Here is a 21124-nt window from a genome sequence, read left to right on the forward strand (position 1 = left end):
AAGATAAAAACTATATGATAACCTCAAAAGATGCGGAAAAAGCCTTTGACAAAATTCAGCACCCATTTATGATTAAAACTCTTCAAAAAATGGGCATAAAAGGAACCTACCTCAACATCAGTTCAGTTCAGTTCAGTCGCTCAGTCATGTCCGACTCTTTGCGACCCCATGAATCGCAGCATTCCAGGCCGCCCTGTCCATCACCAACGCTCGGAGTTCACTCAGACTCACGTCCATTGAGTCAGTGATGCCATCCAGCCATCTCATCCTCTGTCGTCCCCTTCTCCTCCTGCCCCCAATCCCTCTCAGCATCAACATAGTAAAGGCCATATATGATAAGCCTACACAAACATTATTCTCAGTGGTGAAAAAGTGAAAGCATTCCCTAAGATCAGGAACTAGACAAGGGTGTCCACTTTTACTACTATTATTCAACATAGTTCTGGAAGTCTTAGTTACAGCAATCAGAGAAGAAAAAGAAATAAAAGGAATCCACATCAAAAAAGAAGTAAAGCTCTTATTGTTTGCAGATGACATTATACTGTACATAGAAAACCCTAAAGATAATATCAGAAAATTATTAGATCTAATCATTGAATTTAGCAAAGTTGTAGGATACAAAATCAATACACAGAAATCACTTGCATTTCTATATACTAACAATGAAAAATCAGAAAGAGAAATTAAGGAACCAATCCCATTCATCATTTCAACAAAAAGAATTAAATATCTAGGAATAAACTTACCGAAGGAAGCAAATTGTACACAGAAAATTGTAAGACATTAATGAAAGAAATCAAAGATGACATAAACAGATGGAGAGATGTTCCATGTTCCTTAATAGGAAGAATCAATATTGTGAAAATGACTATACTACCAAATGCAATCTACAGATTCAATGCAATCCCTATCAAATGGCCAATGACATTTTTCACAGAACTAGAACAAAAAATGTCACAATTCATATCGATTCACAAAAGACCCCAAATAGCCAAAGCAATCTTAAGAAGAATGGAGCTAGAGGAAACAACCTTTCTGACTTCAGACTATACTATAAAGCTACAGTTATCAAGACAGTATGGTACTGGCACAAAATCAGAAATATAGACCAATGGAACAAGATAGAAAGCCCAGAAATAAATCCATGCACCCATGGGTACCTTATTTTTGACAAAGGAGGCAAGAATATACAATGGGGCAGACTGCCTCTTTGATAAATGGTGCTGGGAAAACTGGACAACTACATGTAAAAGAATGAAATTAGAACTCTTCCTAACACCATACACAGAGATAAACTCAAAATGGATTAAAGATCTAAATTTAAGACCAAAAACTATAAAATTCTTAGAGGAAAACACAGGCAGAACAGTTGATGACATAAATCAAAACAAGATGCTCTATGACCCACCTCCTAGAGGAACAGAAATAAAAACAAAAGTAAGCAAGTGGGGCCTAATTAAACTTAAAAGCTTTTGCACAGCAAAGGAAACTATTAGCAAGGTGAAAAGACAACCCTCAGAATGGGAGAAAATAATAGCAAATGAAACAACTGACAAAGGATTAATTTCCAAACTATACAGTCAGCTCATACAACTCAATACCAGAAAAACAACCCAATCAAAAAGTGCGGAAAAGACCTAAAAAAACATTTCTCTAAAGAAGAAATACAGATGGCTAACAAACCCATGAAAAGATGTTCAACGCTGCTCATTATTAGAGAAATGCAAATAAAAACTACAGTGAAATATCACCTCACACTGGTCAGAATGGCCATCATCAAAATGTCTACAGACAATAAATGCTGGAGAGGGTGTGGAGAAAAGGGAATGCTCTTGACTGTTGGTGGGAATGTGAATTGATACAGCCACTATAGAAGACAGTATGGAGATCCCTTAAAACACTAGGAATAAAACCACCATATGACATGACAATCCCACTCCTAGGTATAGACCCTGAAGAAACGAAAACTGAAAAAGACATCCGATTGTTCACTGCAGCACTATTTACAATAGCTAAAACATGGAAGCAACCTAGATGTCCATTGACAGATGAATGGATAAAGAAGTTGTATACATAATGGAATATTACTCAGCCATAAAAGGAACACATTTGAGTCAGTTCTAATGAGGTGGATGAACCTAGAATCTATTATACAGAGTGAATTAAGTCAGAAAGAGAAAGATAAATATCATATTCTAACACATATATACGCAATCTAGAAAAATGGTTCTTAAGAATTTATTCACAGGGCAGCAATGGAGAAACAGACATAGAGAATAGACTTATGGGCATGGGGAGAGGGGAGGAGAGGGTGAGATGTATGGAGAGAGTAACATGGACACTTACATTACCATATGTAAAATAGATAGCCAAGGGGAATTCGCTGTATGGCTCAGGAAACTCAAACAGGGGCTCTGAATCAACCTAGAGGGGTGGGATGGGAGGGAGATGGGAGGAAGGTTCAAAAGGGAGGGTTCATATGTATACCTATGACTGATTCATGCTGAGGTTTGACAGAAAATAACAAAATTCTGTAAAGCAACTATCTTTCAATAAAAAATAAATTCTTAAAAAGTTATTACAAAGTAATAGAGATAATTCTCTGTACTGTACAATATAGCCTTGTTGGTTACCTATCTCTATACATGGTATAGAGATATACATACCTCCTTGTCCCATGGCCCTATCTAGCCCCTCCTCCCTTTCCTCTCCCCACTGGTAACCACTAGTTTGGTTTCAATATCTTTGAGTCTGTTTCTTTTATGCTATATGCATTTGTTTGTTTTATTTTTAGATTCTAAGAATAAGTGATATCATAGAATATTTGCCTTCCTCTGTCTGACTTACTTCACTAGGCATAATATTCTCTAGGTCCATCCACACTGTTGCAAACAGGAGAATTTCATTTTTTCTATGATTGAATAATATGCCACATCTTCTTTTCCCATTCATCTGTTGAGAGGACTTAGGTTGCTTCTGTATCTTGGCTATTGTAAATAAGGATGTTATGAACATTGGAGAACATGCATTTTTTTTGAATTAGTGTTTTTTGTTTTGTTCTGGTTATATACCCAGGAGTAAAAGTGCTTGAGCATATGGTAGATCATATGATAGAGATCATATCATAGATCATAAAGTGGAAAAGCTCTATACATTAGCCAAAAACAAGATCTGGAGCTGCCTGTGGCTTAGATCATCAATGCCTTATCTCAAAATTCAGGCTTAAATTGAATAAAGTATGGAAAACCACTAGGCCATTCAGGTGTGATTTAAATCCCTTATATTCATAGGGGATTACACATTATACACTGGAGGTGATGAATAGATTTAAGGGATTAGATCTGGTAGACAGAGTGTTTGAAGAACTTTGGATGGAAGTTTGTAGCATTGTAGAGGAGACAGTAACCAAAACCCTCCAAAAGGAAAAAAAAATCAAGAAGACAAAGTGGTTGTCTAAGGAGGCCTTACAAATAGATGAGAAAAGAAGTGAAGTGACAGGCAAAGGAGAAAGGGAAAGATACACCCAACAGAAAGCAGAGTTCCAGAGACTAGCAAGGAGAGATAAGAAAGCCTTCTTAAGTGAATGATGCAAAGAAATAGAGGAAAACAATAGAATGGGAAAGACTAGAGATTTCAAGAAAACTGGAGATACTGAGGGAAAATTTCATGCAAAGATGGGCACAGTAAAGGACAGAAGTGAAAGCCACTCAGTCGTGTCTGACTCTTGGTGGCCCCATGGACTGTAATTCTCTCGGCCAGAATACTGGAGTGGGTAGCCTTTCCCTTTTCCAGGGGATCTTCCCAACCCAGGGGTCAAACCCAAGTCTTCCACATTGGAGAAGACTCTTGAGAGCCCCTTTCACTGCAAGGAGATCAAACCAGTCCATCCTAAAGGACATCAGTCCTGAATATTCATTGGAAGGACTGATACTGAAGTTGAAACTCCAATATTTTGGCCACCTGATGCGAAGAACTGACTCATTGGAAAAGACCCTGATGCTGGGAAAGATTGAAGGCATGAGGAGAAGGGGACGACAGAGGATGAGATGGTTGGATGGTATCATCGAGTTGATGGACATGAGTTTGCTCTGGGAGTTGGAGATGGACAGGGAAGCCAGGCATGCTGCCACCCATGGGGTCACAAAGAGTTAGACATGACTGAACGACTGAACTGAAAGGGCAGAAATGGCAAGGACCTAATAGAAGCAGAAAAGATTAAGAAGAAGTGTCAAGAATACATAGAAGAACTGTACAAAAAAGGTCTTAATGACCCAGAGAACCATGATGGTGTAGTCACTCACCTAGAGCCAGACAGCCTGGAGTGTGAAATCAAGTGGGCCTTAGGAAGCATGACTGTGAACAAAGCTAGTGGAGGTGATAGAATTCCAGTTGAGCTATATAAAATCTTAAAAGATGATGTTAAAATGCTGCAATATGATAGCAAATTTGGAAACTTTAGCAATGGCCACTGGACTGGAAAAGGTCAGTGTTCATTCTAAACCCAAAGAAAGGCAATGCCAAAATGTTCAAAATGTTTGAACTACTGTACAATTGTGCTCATCTCACATGCTAGCACGGTAATGCTCAAAATCCTTCAAGTCAGGCTTCTGCAGTATGTGAACTGAGAAATTCCAGACGTACAAGCTGGATTTAGAAAAGGCAGAGAAGCCAGAGATCAAATTGCCAACATCCACTGGATCATAGAAAAATCAAGGGGATTCCAGAAAAACATCTACTTCTGCTTCATTGACTACACTAAAGCCTTTGACTGTGTGGATCACAACGAACTGTGGAAAATTTCTTAAAGAGATTTGAATACTAGAAAACCTTACCTGCCTCCTGAGAACCTGTATGTGGCTCAAGAAGCAACAATTACAACCAATGCTCAGTGGGTAAAGAATCTGCCTACAATGCAGGAGACACAGAGATGCAGGTTTGTACCCTGGGTTGGGAAGATTCCCTGGAGGAGGAAATGGCAACCAACTCCAGTATTCTTGCCTGGAAAATCCCATGGACAAAGGAGTCTGGCAAGTTATAGTCCACGTGGTCACAAAAATTGGACATGATGAAACAAAACAATGGAATAATGGACTCGTTCAAAACTGAAAAAGGAGTACATCAAGCCTGTATATTGTCACCCTGCTTATTTAACTTCTATGTAGAGGACGTCGTGTGAAATGCTGGGCTGGATGACTCCCAAGCTGGAATCAAGATTGCCAGAGGAAATAACAACCTCAGAAATGCAGATATGAAAGAGCCTCTTGATGTGGGTGAAAGAAGACAGTGAGAAAGAAGGCTTAAAACTCAACATTCAAAAAACTAAGATGATGATATCTTGTCATCAAGATGTCATGATGGCATCTTGCCATACTTCATGGCAAATAAAAGGGGGAAAAGTGGAAAGAGTGACTGGTTTTATTTTCTTAGGCTCCAAATCACCGCAGATGGTGACTCTGGCCCTGAAATTAAAAGACACTTGCTCTTTGGAAAGAAAGTGAAAGTCGCTCAGTCTTGTCCGATTCTTTGCAGCCCCATGGACTGTATAGTCCATAGAATTCTCCAGGCCAGAGTACCGGAGCCTTTCCCTTCTCCAGGGGATCTTCCCAGCCCAGGGATCAAGCCCAGGTCCCCCACATTGCAGGAAGAGTCTTTACCAGCTGAGCCACAAGGGAAGCCCAAGAATACTGTAGTGGGTAGCCTAGCCCTTCTCTAGCAGATCTTCCTGACCCAGGAATTGAACTGGGGTCTCCTCCATTGCAGGTGGATTCTTTACCAGCTGAGCTATGAGGGAAGCCCAGAAAGCTATGACCAATTTTGCTTGCTGTCGTTCAGTGGCTCAGTTGTGTCTGACTCTGTAACTCCAAGGACTGCAGCCTGCCAGGTTTCCCTGTCCTTCACCGTCTCCCAGAGTTTGCTCAAACTCATGTCCACTGAGTCAGTGATACCATCAACCATCTCATTCTGTCATTCCTTTTTCTTCCTGCTTTCAATCTTTCCCAGAATCAGGGTCTTTTCCAGTAAGTCAGCTCTTCTCAACAGGTGGCCAAAGTATTGAAGCTTCAGCTTCACATCAGTCCTTTCAGTGAATATTCAAGGTTGATTTCCTTTAGGATTGACTGGTTTGATCTCCTTGAAGTCCAAGGAACTCTCAAAAGTCTTATCCAACACCACAGTTGAAAAGCATTAGTTCTTTGGCACACAGCCTTCTTTATGGTCCAACTCTCATATCCATACATGACTACTGGAAAGATCATAGCTTTGACTATATGGACCTTTGTTGCAAAGTACCGTCTCTGCTTTTTAATATGCTGTTAAGGTATGTCACAGCTTTTCTTCCAAGGAGCAGGGTCTTTTAATTTCATAGTTGCAGTCACCATCCACAGTGATTTTGGAGCCCAAGAAAATAAAGTCTGTCACTGTTTCCATTGTTTCCCCATCTTTTGCCATAAAGTGATGGGACCGGATGCCATGATCTTCATTTTTTGAATGTTGAGTTTTAAGCCAGTTTTTTCATCCTCCTCTTTCACTTTCATCAAGAGGCTTTTTTGTTCTCTTCAGTTATACCTCTACTTTCTTATAAATTTCATTTGCTTGAAATATTTTTCCATCTCCTCAGTTTAATTCTGTGTGTGTCTTTAGCTCTGAAATTAGTCTCCTATAGCCAGCATATAGATGGTTTTTTTCATTTAAACCAATAAGCCACCCTTTGTCTTTTAATTGGGATGTTTATTTCATTGACACTTAAAGGACTGATAAATATGCACTTTTGGCATTTTATTGTTTTCTCTTTGTTTTTATAGTTCTCTGTTCATTTCTTCTTCTTTTTATTTTTCCTCTATGGTTTGATGATTTTCTTTAGCAGTATGCTGGGATACACTTTTACTTTTAACTTTGGGGTGTGTTGGGGTGTGCCTATATGTTTGATGAAAAGTCAGTTTTATTGGCAAGATTTTTCTAGATTATTGATATATTTCTTATTGACACATTGAGTTTTTTGATAGCATAAATTTGATAACATAAATTGTTAGCTTCAATTCTCAAAGGTTATGTGGTAAATATTTCCTTAGCAATAGTCAAACTTTCACTTGTCCTTAATAAATTTCCTTCCATAAAAAATTCACTAAATCCCAGTGAATTCAACCCATATTTATGGGACTTAATTTTTAGTTTGTTCTGGAAAGGCAGAGTCAAATCTTGGAAAATAAACAAATACATGAGATTTAGTGAAAAAAAAATAAGCAGACCAATTACTTTTTGGCTTCACATAGAAAATAACCAGGAGCATATTCCAAATTAACTCCAGGTATTCAGTAACCAAGGAAGGAATGATAATTGAGAGAGGCTTCTTAGACAAAACTGGAATAGATAAGCACATGAGGGATTGGAGGACAAAAATCAAGAAAGGGGACCCAGATTTTAAAATATTTACCCAATTAAGAATTCACAAAGGTTTTGAATAGACATTTCTTCAGAAAAGATATGGATATGGTCAAGACACACAACATCATTAGTCATCAGGAAAATGCAAATCAAAACTGCAATGAAATACTTTTCACAAATACTAGAATGGTGATAATCAACATGAGAGAGAACAACATGCATTGGCAAGGATGAGGAGAGGCTGGAATCTTCATACGTTGCTGGGTTCTCAAATGGTGCAGCCACTTTGGAAAACTATCTGGCTGTCCCTCAAAAAGTTAAATGGAGTAAATATACAAATGAGCAATTCTACTTCTAGGTATATACCCAAGAGAACTGAAAACATTTCCATGCAAAAACTTGTACATGACTGTTTATTTCTAACAGTCATTATTTATAATAGTCAAAAGTAGAAATAATTAAAATGTCCATCAAGTGATGAATGAAGGAATGAAATGTCTATAAAATGGTGTATTATTCAACTATTAGGAGGTCAGAACTACTGATTCATGTTGTAAACTGAACATTAACATTTTTGTGTTAAATGGAAAAATCCAGATCCAAAAGCCACAAATTATATAAATCTGATCATTTAAAATGTCCTGAGTAGATAAATCCACAGAGATAGAAGATAGCCTAATGATTTATGGGGGTTAAAGAGAGGAGGCAGGGAAAAGGAAGAGTGGAAAGTGACTGCTGATGAAGATGGCGTTTCCTTTTGGGGAGATGAAAATGTTCTGAAATTAGAGTGGTGATTGATGAATAACTTTTGACTATACTAAAAGCTATTGAAAGGTATACTTTCAAAAGATGAACTTTGTGTATGTGAATAAACTACTAAATAAAACTGTAATTAAAAATATATGCAGAATGCCCAAAGAAACACCTGAACTGTACGTGAATTCCTGGAGACGAAGAATGGCTCCTGAGTTCACAGTTGTGGGCAAAATGGGGCTGTTGGTATATGCACTGGAATGCAAAGTGAGACTAGCTTTCTCCATCTGTGTTCCAGAATCTACTATTTGGTGACATGTACTTTCATCTCTCTCTTGCAGTGTTGTGTTTGGGGTTGGTGCTGCAGGTTCTGTGTGGTCTAGTCCTGTTATCAGAGAGCTGTGAATAAATAATACTGTAGCTCTGAGTTAGTAACTCTTGGACTTCCCTGGTGGCTCAGATGGTAAAGCGTCTGTCTACAATGCAGGAGACCCGGGTTCGATCTCTGGGTCGGGAAGATCCCCTGGAGAAGGAAATGGCAATCCACTCCAGTACTATTGCGAAAATCCCACAGACAGAGGAGCCTGGTAGGCTACAGTCCATGGGGTCGCAAAGAGTCGGACACGACTGAACGACTTCACTTCACTTCATTCTTCATATATAAATTGTTATTTTTTCTACATTAGCACTAATAACTGGATAAGTAAACAAATTTATTCACAATAAATGCAATATTTACTGAGGGATTTAATTATGGTGTGTTTGGGGATGAGATGTGACTTCTGATATCAAAGGTTGTCAATGGAGGATGGGCCAGTACATTGCAGTTAGTACATAGTCTATATGTGAAAGAAATTACATGGTTTTGATGGATTTTTTTGTGTCAGTGGCCATGCTGTGTCCACATCATTTTCTCTATAGCACCATGATATCCTTTTAATCTTAAACAGGACTGGTCTTGTGGCTTATGTTCACCAACAGAATGTGTTGGGAGTAACGGTGTGCTAGTTCTGAGTTTAGACTTCAAGAAGCCTTGAAGGCTTTTGAAAGGCTTTTGCTTGTTCTCTGGTTGCTGTCTTGGACACGTGAAAAACCCATTGCCAGCCTGCTGAAGGGTGAAAAAAATCACATAAAGAAGAGCCAAATCAGTCTAGTTGTTCCAGCCAACATTCCAGACATGTAAAATAGCCCAGCCAGGGTTAACCACCAGGAACTCATAGTTAACTGCAGGTTAACAGATGAGCCCAGATGAGATCAGTCGAGCCCAGGTGAGCAGAACCAGGCACTTATCGGTAGACTCACGATCATTGGAACATTTTTTTTTTAAATATAACACTGAATGTTGGAGGTGTTTGTAATCCAGCAAGAGATAACTGATAAAGCACAGATGAGGGGGGAGCTTGGGCAGATCAACAAAAGCTTCCTAGAAGAAGTGACATTTATTTTATAAATCTGAAGTTCATTTAGAGTTAGGAAAAATAGAGAACTTGAGTGTGTGTATAAGTGTGTTTTTCAGGGGATTCAAGGAAAAGAGAAACAGAAAGTACGAATATAAGTAGTTGAGGGAATACTATTTAAAAAGCCCAGAAGGTGATTGTCCATAAGGCAGGAGTGGAGAGTTACGTACAAACAAAATCATGTAAGATCTTAAACATTTATTATGGGATTTAGACTTTATCCTGAAGACAGCTGGGGTTCTTTAAAGGCTGTTAATCTCAGTTTTGTTTTTGTATAATCAGTCTGGCTCCAACATGTAGAAATGGTTACATGCTTTAGAACTAGAGGCTGCAAACCATTTAGAACCTTGGCAGGTGGGAGGAGATGGAGGCTGAAACTAGCATTAGCAGAGGGGATAGAAAGAGAATGGATCTGCAGGCTATTCCACAGGGTCAGAACTGACCCAGGTTGGAGGATTATTGGAAAGGGGATGAGGGAGAGGGGACTGTCAGGGATGATGTCCACCTTTTGTCTTGGGCAACTGAATTGATAATGATTTTATTCTTTGACGTAGAAAACAAAGGCTATAGAGCAGGTGTAAGTGTAAAGAAATTCGGTTTGGTGCATACAGTATGTGGCATGTTGAATTTTCCACAGATGGCCGTGCATATATTTTCATGTACTTCAATGTGAGTGACATTGCTCCCAAAGTGAAATGGATGTGTGTGTGTGTGCATGCTTGCGCATAGGTGCCCAGTCTTTTTGTGGCCCCTGGACTGTTGTCCACCAGGCTCCTCTGTCCATGGAATTTTCCAGGCAAAATACTGGAGCAAGTTGACCTTTCCTCCTCTAGGGGATCTTTCCAACCCAGGGATTGAATTCATATCTCTTGTGTCTCCTGCACTGGCAGGCAGATTCTTTACCACTGAGCCACCGGGGAAGCATTAGGAGGTCTATGAGACATTCTCATAACTCATATGTATATTCTTTTTCAAAAATCAATGTGGCAGACTCTTTTTTATCTTTTGTATAAGAAAACTTATGTCAAATACCCTGTCAGTGCTTGTCACATCCTTTATTTTTCAAAAATCCTTTGGCAGTTTCGCCTTCCTTACCTTTGGTCGAGGAAGGAAGGGAATAAGGGAGAGTCCTGAGTATAGGAGCAATCAGCAAGTTCAGTGCCTCTCCGGATGGAGGGGATGGACTGACGGAGTACTGACAACTGGGCCCTTGAGTACAGGCATTGCAGCCTCTGGATTTCCTGCACGGGCACTAAGGCGCCCCATGAGGGTGGGTATTATGGCCCTAAAAACGCATCAGAGCTGCTCCCACCTTCCTGCCCATCAAAAGAAGCTTGCTCCCCACACCACCAAATAATAGCTGGGTTGTGTTAAGAAATTTTTATTGTTTCCTTTGGATTTGTGATGAAAGCACATAAAATTACAAGTGGAAGAAACATCATGCCACAAAATTGCATAGAATTATTACAAAAATGTGAATTATGCATTTTAAATAATTTGAGATAGAAGAACCAAAATATGTACATTTTAAGAGCTTCAAATATTTTGTCCTATCTTTTTTTTTTCTTCTGAAAAGGCAAAAGTCACAATGTCCAATCCATCACAAACAATATTTATACAGTGCACAAGCGGAACATTAAATTTAAAGTAATGCAAGCAATGGCCCTTTCTTTTGGAATTATTTAATGACTGCTTATCTATCACAGGAGTATTAATTAATGTATGGTGATACTGAAATGTTATAATGAACTGTTAAAAACCAAAACCACATGGCATGTCATTAGAACTTTGAAAATTGGTTTACACTGCCAAAACCACGCTATTCTCAGTAGTGTAAAGGATCAGAGGGGCACAGTCTAATTTAATACACAGTTCTACTCTCTATTATAGGAAAACCACAGTACAGAATTTCACACATTCAACAAGGAACAAGGCAAATACAGAAAGGCACAAACTGCACACCATATAGACCCTTTTTCTTTATCTTACTCTATTTCAAGTAATATTAATATTATTAAATGATAGTATCACTGTAGTAGTTTCAATGATGCAAGATGGACAGTGCTACACACTACCCCCACAACTGCAAAAAGTGTTACTGTACAGATTTAAAAATGTGATTACAGGAAATGGCCAAATACAAACGTATTGCAAAATGATTACAGTCACTAAGATAATGAAATCCAACTACTAAAACAGTTTTGTGTAAATCAAGATTATTCAACTTCAGTCTATCTCTGGACTAAAATGTGATACGATGTTCTGTAATAATCACCATTGTGTGTTTTGGTTATTAATGCTCTTGTTAGTTCATTCTTCTGCAATTTTATACAGTCTGTAATTTTGTTTATAAAAATGCAGCATTCTATTTTGACCATTCTTGCTTCCTTATGATTATGCCTTTCTTTCAAAGTGCAAAAGTTGAATGATTTACAAAAGTGTTCTCATTCAGTAGAAGTGAAGCTTTATTAAGTGTCTAATTAACACCCCAAATCCTTTAGATCAAAATATAATCATCTCCAAAGGGGATGGGATTTTTTTCCCCTTGTGTCTCCCTAGATGTGTTTTTTTAATCAAATACTCTTTCCTAATGTTTGAACTAAGCCTTCATTTTGATTAAAACTTAATTGTGATCCCTAGTTATTGCTTAAAGTTAAATAGAATAATTTTCATAAAAATATGAAATTCTTAAAACACAATTTTCAGGACACAACTAGCTTTTGTGTTTTAAAATGTTTTGCTAAGCTACAATCAGGCAGGTTTTTTTTTTTTTTTTTTAAAGTAAAATAAAACCGAGCATCTTGCTTCAGGGCTTTAACTTCAATGTTACTTGTGTTACTCTCTTAATTATATTTTCCTCTATATAATTATTCTCTCTTACTTAAGACTTTTCAATAATGTTTTTGATCCATTTTATTATAATATGTTTCTCTTACACCACTTAACATAGGAACTTAATTAAAAAACAGTTAAGTGAATTAAATGTACATACAAAATATATAATGAAAGATTTTTTAATGTGAGAAATAAATTGAAATCTGTCAGACATAAAAGCTATGGAAAATACTAATACATTTCCATATTGCTGTCCTATATATTTTTGTATATTTTTACCATTAAAACAAGCTTAAAATACTTAAAATCCAGTTTTTGATCTTACAAAATACACATCAAAATCTTAAGTTTTCAATCTACCTCAACTTGCCTCAAAATCTCCGTCAACTGTTGCTTAGAATTTTGATATAATTTAATACCATATAATCTATATGTTTGACCATTTTCTTCTCTATGTTGAATTTGGTTTTAAGTCTTGTGGAAGAGATTTGGGTCATTGCCAATTAAGAAACTCATATCCAAACTCATATGAATATGTGTGTGTGTTGTGCATGTGTGTGCACTTATATGGCTGAGTGCATATATATATACATGGAGATTAACTTGTAACATTTATATGTAGGTCTGTGTAGTCTCTAGATAAATATTCAATCTTTATCTCTGTATTAAAATAAAGGAACCATAAAGAAATCAGACAGCAAAATAACTGCTGGAACCTGTTCACTCTGATTGAATCTCTGCTCAACAGACATTGGTTCAATGGGTTTTATTCAATTGAACAGATCTTTGCAGTTTTTTAAATGATTTTAGGCCAAGGACCAATGAATACTCTGAGTGCAGACTCTGTGTGCAATAGTTGACTCAGATAGCACACTGCCTGGAAGTGTGCGGCCACCTTGCTCATGCAGCCAAATGTACAAGCCATGTTGTCAAGTCTGGAGATGGCTTCACTGACCATCAAGGCAGAAAGCCAGCTTATTAAGTCACTGTGGTATCCAATAAAGCCATGTCAACAACAAGTACACTGATGTCTCTATGATAAATAAATCAGCAAACAGCAAGCCACCAGTGCTTGCAAAGCAAAGGATGAAAGAATTTAATATGCATGTTAACCCAAAGATATGGTAGTTGAGGGGCAGTTAGGGAAAAAAAAGCGCTAAGTTGGCTGTGCAATAGTGTTAAATAATGCTATGCATTTCTCAACTATTTCTATTACTTTGACATACTTTACAACAGAGCTTCAAATAAAAACATGAGCTTGCTTTTCTTCAAAGAAGACACTATCCTTCATTACATGTTCCATGGAGCCTGGAAGTTACCTGCTTTGAATGGACTATTAGAAAGAAAACCAGAAGCCCACATACATGCACTCTTTACTAGCAGATCTGCAGTAGTTTCCACATGACACATGGAGCTTGGGCACAGGAAGCTGCATGGATCCTTCTGGAACTCTCCCTCCAGGTGGATTTTATCTAAGAGATGCCTCTCAGGAAGATGCTCCTGGGCAGTGATCTTTGTAAGAAGAGAGAGTTTGATGGAGCTGGAGCGACAATGCGTGTTCTGAAGGCCTGGCAGGAATGATCACAGAGGGGTATCAAACTCTTTTCCTGGGTTTTCTCCTTCCAATTCTTCACTGGAAGGAGGCTTCTGGTTTAGTTTTCCAGAGTCTGAGGTCAGCAGGGGAGGGGCAGAGCTGTGATTGCTGTCTTCACTAATCTTCCCTTTCATGGCTTCCTGCACGAATTCCAAAATCTCCAAGGGCAGCCTTTTGAACTTGTCTTGGTACTCTTGCTCCAGTTCCACCTGTAGCTGGGAGACAGCAAGAGAGAGAGGGTGATTTTATGTCATTTGGGGTCGCACAGAGTGGGACACGACTGAAGTGACTTAGCAGCAGCAGCAGCAGCAGCTTTCTGTGAACACCCATGGAGGAGCTCTTTGAGAGATGGACAAAGGCTGGAGAGGAATCAATTAATTTTAATGTCATCCATTGGTTCCCTACAATGGAAAATTCTTCAAGAGATGGAAATACTGGACCACCTTACCTGTCTCCTGAGAAACCTGTATGCAGGTCAAGAAGCGACAGTTAGAACCAGACATGGAACAATGGTCTGGTTCAAAATTGGGAAAGGAGTATGTCATGGCTTTGTATTGTCACCCCACTTGTCTATTTTCTATGCAGAGTACAGCATGTGAAATGCTGGACTGGATGAATCACAAGCTGGAATCAAGATTTCCAGGGAGAAATAGCAACAACCTCAGATATGTAGATGAAACCACTCTAATGGAAGAAAGTGAAGAGGAACTAAAGAGCTTCTTGATGAGGGCGCAAGGAGAGGGTGAAAAAGCTGGCTTAAAACTCAACATTCAAAAAATGAAGATCATGGCAACCAGTCGCATCACTTCATGGCAGATAGAAGAGGAAAAAGTGAGAAGAGTAACAGATTTTATTTTCTTGGGCTCCAAAATCACTGCAGATGGTGACTGCAGCCATGAAATTAAAAGACGCTTGTTCTTGCAAGAAAAGCTATGACAAACCTAGATAGTGTATTAAAAAGCAGATACATCACATTGCTGACAAAGGTCTATCTAGTCAAAGCTATGGTTTATCCAGTAGTCATATATGGATGTGAAAGGTGGACCATAAAGAAAGCTGAGCGATGAAGAACTGATGCTTTCAAACTGTGGTGTTGGAGAAGACTCTTGAGAGTCCCTTGGACTGCAAGATCAGACCAGTTAATCCTAAAGGACATCATTCCTGAATATTCACTGGAAGGACTGATGCTGAAGCTGAAGCTCCAATACTTAGGCCACTTGATGTGAAGGCTCAACTCATTGGAAAATACCCTGATGCTGGGAAAGACTGATGGCAGGAGAAGTGGGTGACAGAGGGTGAGATAGTTGGATGGCATCACTGACTCAATGGACATGAGTTTGAGCAAACTCTGGGAGATAGTGAAGGACAGGGAAGCCTGGCTTGCTGCAGTCCAGGGGGTTGCAAAGAGTTGGCCATGACTTAGCAATTGAACAACAACAATAACAACTGGTTACCTACAGAGAAGATGTAAAACCGAGGTGAGTTGGACATGTCATTTGTCCTTACCTAAAAGTCAAGTCTGAGTTGCGTGGCAAAATAAAGGTAAAGGCCATTTATTTAATATAAATACATACATGCAGAGATGGATCTGTTGAAAAAGTTTGCAGAAGTAATCTGCCATGATGTGAAGTTCTTAAATTTAGAGACTGGCAACTACTGATAGCTGGGGTTGCAAAGTCAGCCAGAAGTCAGGCTGTGAGAGCCAAGGAGTCAGTTGGAGTCGACAGATGGTCAAGGAGTGGGCTTTATGACATGCAGCCTCACCCAGAGGCTGGGGAGCCAACACTTCTAAATAGGAGCTCAGTGTGTTTCACAAACCTGGCATAGTTAGGCAACCAACTTGAACTTCTATAGTGACTTCTTTTATCATCTCTTTATTCTGATTCCTTTTTTAATTCTAATTTTTATTTGCCCTGTAAACTGTTTCTGTTGCATTTTAAACTGCCTTCAGATTTATCTGTTTAATGTTCTGGAGAACTTTCAGAATTTCCAAATTATAGAACCTTTCTTCAAATGCAGATGTACGGTGGCCTCAGCCATAAAACAGGTAAAAGCCTGGAGTCTGGCTGAAGTGGGGTGAGGGGAGACGGGTGCTGCCTGCTGGGAAGCTCTGCTGAGCAGAGTTCAATTGAAACCCAGAATCTTGAATAAAATTCTCTTTGTTTCTTGAATGGTAAGCAGGGGGCTTAATCTTGGAAGCCGCGTGTGAGACCAAATGCTTTTTCTAAATGCCCCAAATCTTGCATTTCTCAGCAACTCACGGGTAATTGCCATGTGGATGTGACTGATTGATCCCTGATTCAGACACCCTGATGACCTTCCTGTCTTGGTTCTGCTCTGAGCTCCCAGTTTTGCTCTGGTCTTGACTTGGCTGTATGTCTTGCATCTGCCACTTCAGGGCAGTCTGAACCCTGGAACGCCAAGGGTACAGCCAGTCCTCAGGGCACCCACCCCACCATGTCCTGACTCCCTTTTCTCACTCATATTCTGGACAGCGCCAGCAGCTTGAAAAGATCCCCTTTAGCTCACTTGCTTTTTGTTCTTGCTTCTATGCCAGGGAAGTATGGCCAAACTTTGTTATTTAATACTGATCAGTAATCCCTTATCTGCAATTCTAAAATCTCCAAGGTTCTGAAATTAAGAAACTTAAAAATTTGTCACAAAATGGTCTCTGTGACACTAACTGATATATAAGGCTATTTATCAGTTCAGTTCAGTTGCTCAGGCATGTCTGACTCTTTGCAACTCCATGGACTACAGCACACCAGGCTTCCCCGTCCATCACTAACACCCAGAGCTCGCTTAAACTCATGGTCATCAACTTGGTGAGGCTATCCAACCATCTCATCCTCTGTCATTCCCTTCTTCTCCTGCCTTCAATTTTTCCCACCATCAGAGTCTTTTCCAATGAGCTGGCTCTTTGCATCAGGTGGTCAAAGTATTGGAGCTTCAGCTTCAGCATCAGTCCTTCCAAAGAATACTCAGGACTGATTTCCTTTTTATTGAATAGCTTCATCTCCTTGATATCCAAAGGACTCTCAGATAGTCTTCTCCAACTCCACAGTTCAAAAGCATCAGTTCTTCAGTGCACAGTTTTCTTTAAGGTCCACTTCTCACAGCCTTACATTCAGTTGAGTTCAGTTGCTCAGTCATGTCCGACTCACGTGATTCCCCAAAACTGCAACACACCTACACATCCATACATGACCACTGGAAAAACCATAGCCTTGACTAGATGGTCCTTTGTTGGCAAAGTAATGTCTTTGCTTTTTAATATGCTGTCTAGGTTGGTCATAACTTTCCTTCCAAGGAGTAAGCTCCTTTTAATTTCATGGCTGCAGTCACCATCTGCAGGGATTTTGGAGCCCAGGGAAATAAAGTCTGTCACTGTTTCCATTGTTTTGCCATCTATTTGCCATGAAGTGATGGGACCAGATGCCATGATCCTCATTTTTTGAATGTTGAGTTTTAAGCCAGCTTTTTCACTTTTGTCTTTCACTTTCATCAAGAGGCTCTTCAGTTCCTCTTTGCTTTCTGCCATAAGGGTGGTGTCATCTGCATATCTGAGGTTACTGATATTTCTCCTGGCAATTTTGATTCCAGCTTATGCTTTATCCAGCCCAGCATTTTGCATGATGTACTCTGCATATAAGTTAAATAAGCAGGGTGACAGTATACAGCCTTGTTGTACTCCTTTCCCAATTTGGAACCAGTCTGTTGTTCCATGTCCAGTTCTAATTGTTGCTTCTTGGTCTGCATACAGATTTCTCAGGAGGTAGGTAAAGTAGTCTGATATTCACATCTCTTTTAGAATTTTCCATAGTTTTTCCACACAGTCAAAGGCTTTGGCATAGTCAATAAGCAAAAGTAGATATTTTTCTGGAATTCTCTTGCTTTTTTGATGATCCGACGGATGTTGGCAGTTTGATCTCTGCTTCCTCTGCCTTTTCTAAATCCAGCTTGAACATCTGGAAGTTCATGGTTCATGTACTGTTGAAGCCTGGCTTGGAGAATTTTGAGCATTACTTTACCAACGTGTGAAGTATGTGTTAGTCGCTCAGTTGTGTCTGACTCTTTGCGACCCCTAGCTTGTGAGATGAGTGCAACTGTGTTAGTTTGAACACTCTTTGGCATTACCTTTTTTGGGACTGAAATGAAGACTCACCTCTCAAGTCCTATGGCCACTGCTGAGGTTTTCAAATCTGTTGCAATGTTGAGTGCATTCAGGTATGGCCTAAATCAAATCCTTTATGATTTTACAGTGGAAGTGACAAATAGATTCAAGGCATTAGATCTGATAGAGAGAATGCCCGAAGAACTGGTGGAGTTCATGACATTGTACAGGAGGCAGTGAACAAGACCATCCCCAAGAAAAGAAATGCAAAAAAGACAAAATGGCTGTCTGAGGAGGCCTTACAAATAGCTGAGAAGAGAAGAGGAGCTAAAGGCAAAGGAGAAAAGGAAAGATATATCCGTCTGAATTCAGAGTTCCAAAGAATAGCAAGGAGAGATCAGAAAGCCTTCCTCGGTGATAACATAAAAGAAATAAAGGAAAACAATAGAATGGGAAAGACTAGAGATCTCTTCAAGAAAATTAGAGATACCAAGGGAACATTTCATGCAAACATGGGCTCAATAAAGGACAGAACCAGTATGGACCTAACAGAAGCAAAACATATTAAGAAGAGGTGGCAAGCATACACTTGAATTGTACAAAAAAGATCTTCATGACCAGATAATTACGATGGTGTGATCACTCACCTAGAGCCAGAGTTCCTGGAGTCTGAGGTCAAGTGGGCCTTAGGAAGCATCACTATGAACAAAGCTAGTGGGGGTGAAGGAATTCCACTTGAGCTATTTCAAGTCCTAAAAGCTGATACTGTGAAAGTGCTGCACTCAATATGCCAGCAAGTTTAGAAAACTCCGCAGTGGCCACAGGACTGGAAAAGGTCAATTTCATTCCAATCCCATAGAAAGCCAGTGCCAAAGAATGTTCAAACTACTGCACAAATGCACTCATCTCACATGCTAGCAAAATAATGCTCAAAATTCTCCAAGTGTGGCTTCAACAGTACATGAACCAAGAACTTCCAGATGTTCAAGCTGGATTTAGAAAAGGTAGAGGAACCAGAGATCAAATTGCCAACATCCGTTGTATCATAGAAAAAAGCAAGAGAATTCCAGAAAAACATCTACTTCTGCTTTATTGACTATGCCAAAGCCATTGACTGTGTGGATCACAACAAACTACGGAAAATTCTAAAAGAGATGGGACTACCAGACCACCTGACCTGCCTCTTGAGAAATCTGTATGCAGGTCAGGAAGCAACAGTTAGAACCGGACATGGAACAACAGACTGGTTCCAAATCGGGAAAGGAGTACAACAAGGCTGTATATTGTCACCCTGCTTATTTAACTTATATGCAGAGTACATCATGGGAAATGGTGGGCTGGAGGTAGCACAAGCTGGAATCAAGATTGCCAGGAGAAATATCAATAACCTCAGATATGCAGATGATACCACCCTTATGGCAGAAAGTGAAGAGGAACTAAAAAGCCTCTTGATGAAAGTGAAAGAGGAGAGCGAAAAAGCTGGCTTAAAACTCAACATTCAGAAAACTAAGATCATGGCATCTGGTCCCATCACTTCATGGCAAATAGATGGCAAAACAATGGAAACAGTATCAGACTTTATTTTGGGAGGCTCCAAAAGCACTATAGATGGTAACTGCAGCCATGAAATTAAAAGATTCTTGCTGCTTGCAAGAAAAGCTGTGACCAACCTAGATAGCCTATTAAAAAGCAGAGACATTACTTTGCCAACAAAGGTCTATCTAGTTAAAGCTATAGTTTTTCCAGTAATTAGGTATGGATGTGAGAGTTGGACTGTAAATAAAGATGATTGCCAAAGAATTGATGCTTTAACTGTAGTTTTGGAGAAGACTTTTGAGAGTCCCTTGGACTGCAAGGAGATCAAACGAGTCAATCCTAAAGGAAATCAGTCCTGAATATTCATTGAGAAGACTGATGCTGAAGCTGAAGCTCCAATGGTTTGGCCACCTGATGCAAAGAACTGACTCACTGGATAAGATCCTGATGCTGGGAAAGATTGAAGGAAGGAGGAGAAGGGGACAACAGAGGATAAGGTGGTAGGATGGCATCACCAATTCGATGGACATGAGTTTGAGTAATCTCCAGGGATTGGTGATGGACAAGGAAGCCTGGCATGCTGCAGTCCAAGAGGCCACAAAAAGTCAGACACTACTGAGCAACTCAACTGAACTGAACTGAGTGCAGCACTTTCACAGCATCACCTTTTAGGATTTGAAATAGCTCAACCGGAATTCTATCACCTCCAGTATTTTTGTTTGTAGTGATTTTTCCTAAGGCCCACTGACTTCGAACTCCAAGATGTCTGGCTCTACGTAAGTGATCACACCATCATGGTTATCTGGGCCATTAAGATCTTTTTTGGTATAGTTCTTCTGCCACCTCTTCTTAATATCTTCTGCTTCTTTTATGTCCATCCATTTCTGTCCATTATTGTGCCCATCTTTGTATGAAATGTTCTCTTGGTATCTCTAATTTTCTTGAAGAGATCTCTAGTCTTTCCCATTCTATTGTTTCCCTCTATTTCTTTGCACTGATCACTTAGGAAGGCTTTCTTATCTCTCCTTGCTATTCTTTGGAACTCTGCATTCAGATGGATATATCTTTCCTTTTTTCCTTAGCCTTTTGCTTCTCTTCTTTTCTCAGCTATTTGTAAGGCTTCCTCAGACAACCATTTTGCCTTTTTGCATTTCTTTTCTTGGGGATGGTTTTGATTACTGCCTCCTGTTCGATGTCACAAAACACCATCCATAGTTCTTCAGGCACTTTGTCTATCAGATCTAATCCCTTGATTCTATTGGTCACTTCTACTTTATAATCATAAGGGTATTCATAATCATAAGGCTATTTGTAATCATTGTTTAACCCACTTCATGTGAATATCCATACATGGTACTGTAGCTATATTAATTTGCTTGATTATGAGGGTGACCCAGGCCCCCTTGGGGTATATCATGCTTATGATATATGCATCATATTCTCTTTCTAAAATCA

General features: G+C 39.3%; 1 protein-coding gene across 2 annotated transcripts in view; it reads right to left on the bottom strand.

Moving 5' to 3' along the window:
* Positions 1-10955: 10955 nt before the first annotated feature.
* PLCB1 (phospholipase C beta 1) overlaps positions 10956-21124 on the bottom strand; it is an 858386-nt gene continuing 848217 nt past the window's right edge. For both annotated transcript variants that reach the window (XM_040248321.1, XM_040248322.1), the window contains one exon: positions 10956-14234. In XM_040248321.1, coding sequence (XP_040104255.1) covers positions 14007-14234 — 228 coding nt within the window. In that variant the 3' untranslated portion in view covers positions 10956-14006. The remainder of the gene's footprint in view (positions 14235-21124) is intronic.

This window comes from Oryx dammah, unplaced genomic scaffold (genome assembly GCF_014754425.2).
Source record: "Oryx dammah isolate SB20612 unplaced genomic scaffold, SCBI_Odam_1.1 HiC_scaffold_10, whole genome shotgun sequence".
NCBI classification, from domain to species: Eukaryota; Metazoa; Chordata; class Mammalia; order Artiodactyla; family Bovidae; genus Oryx; species Oryx dammah.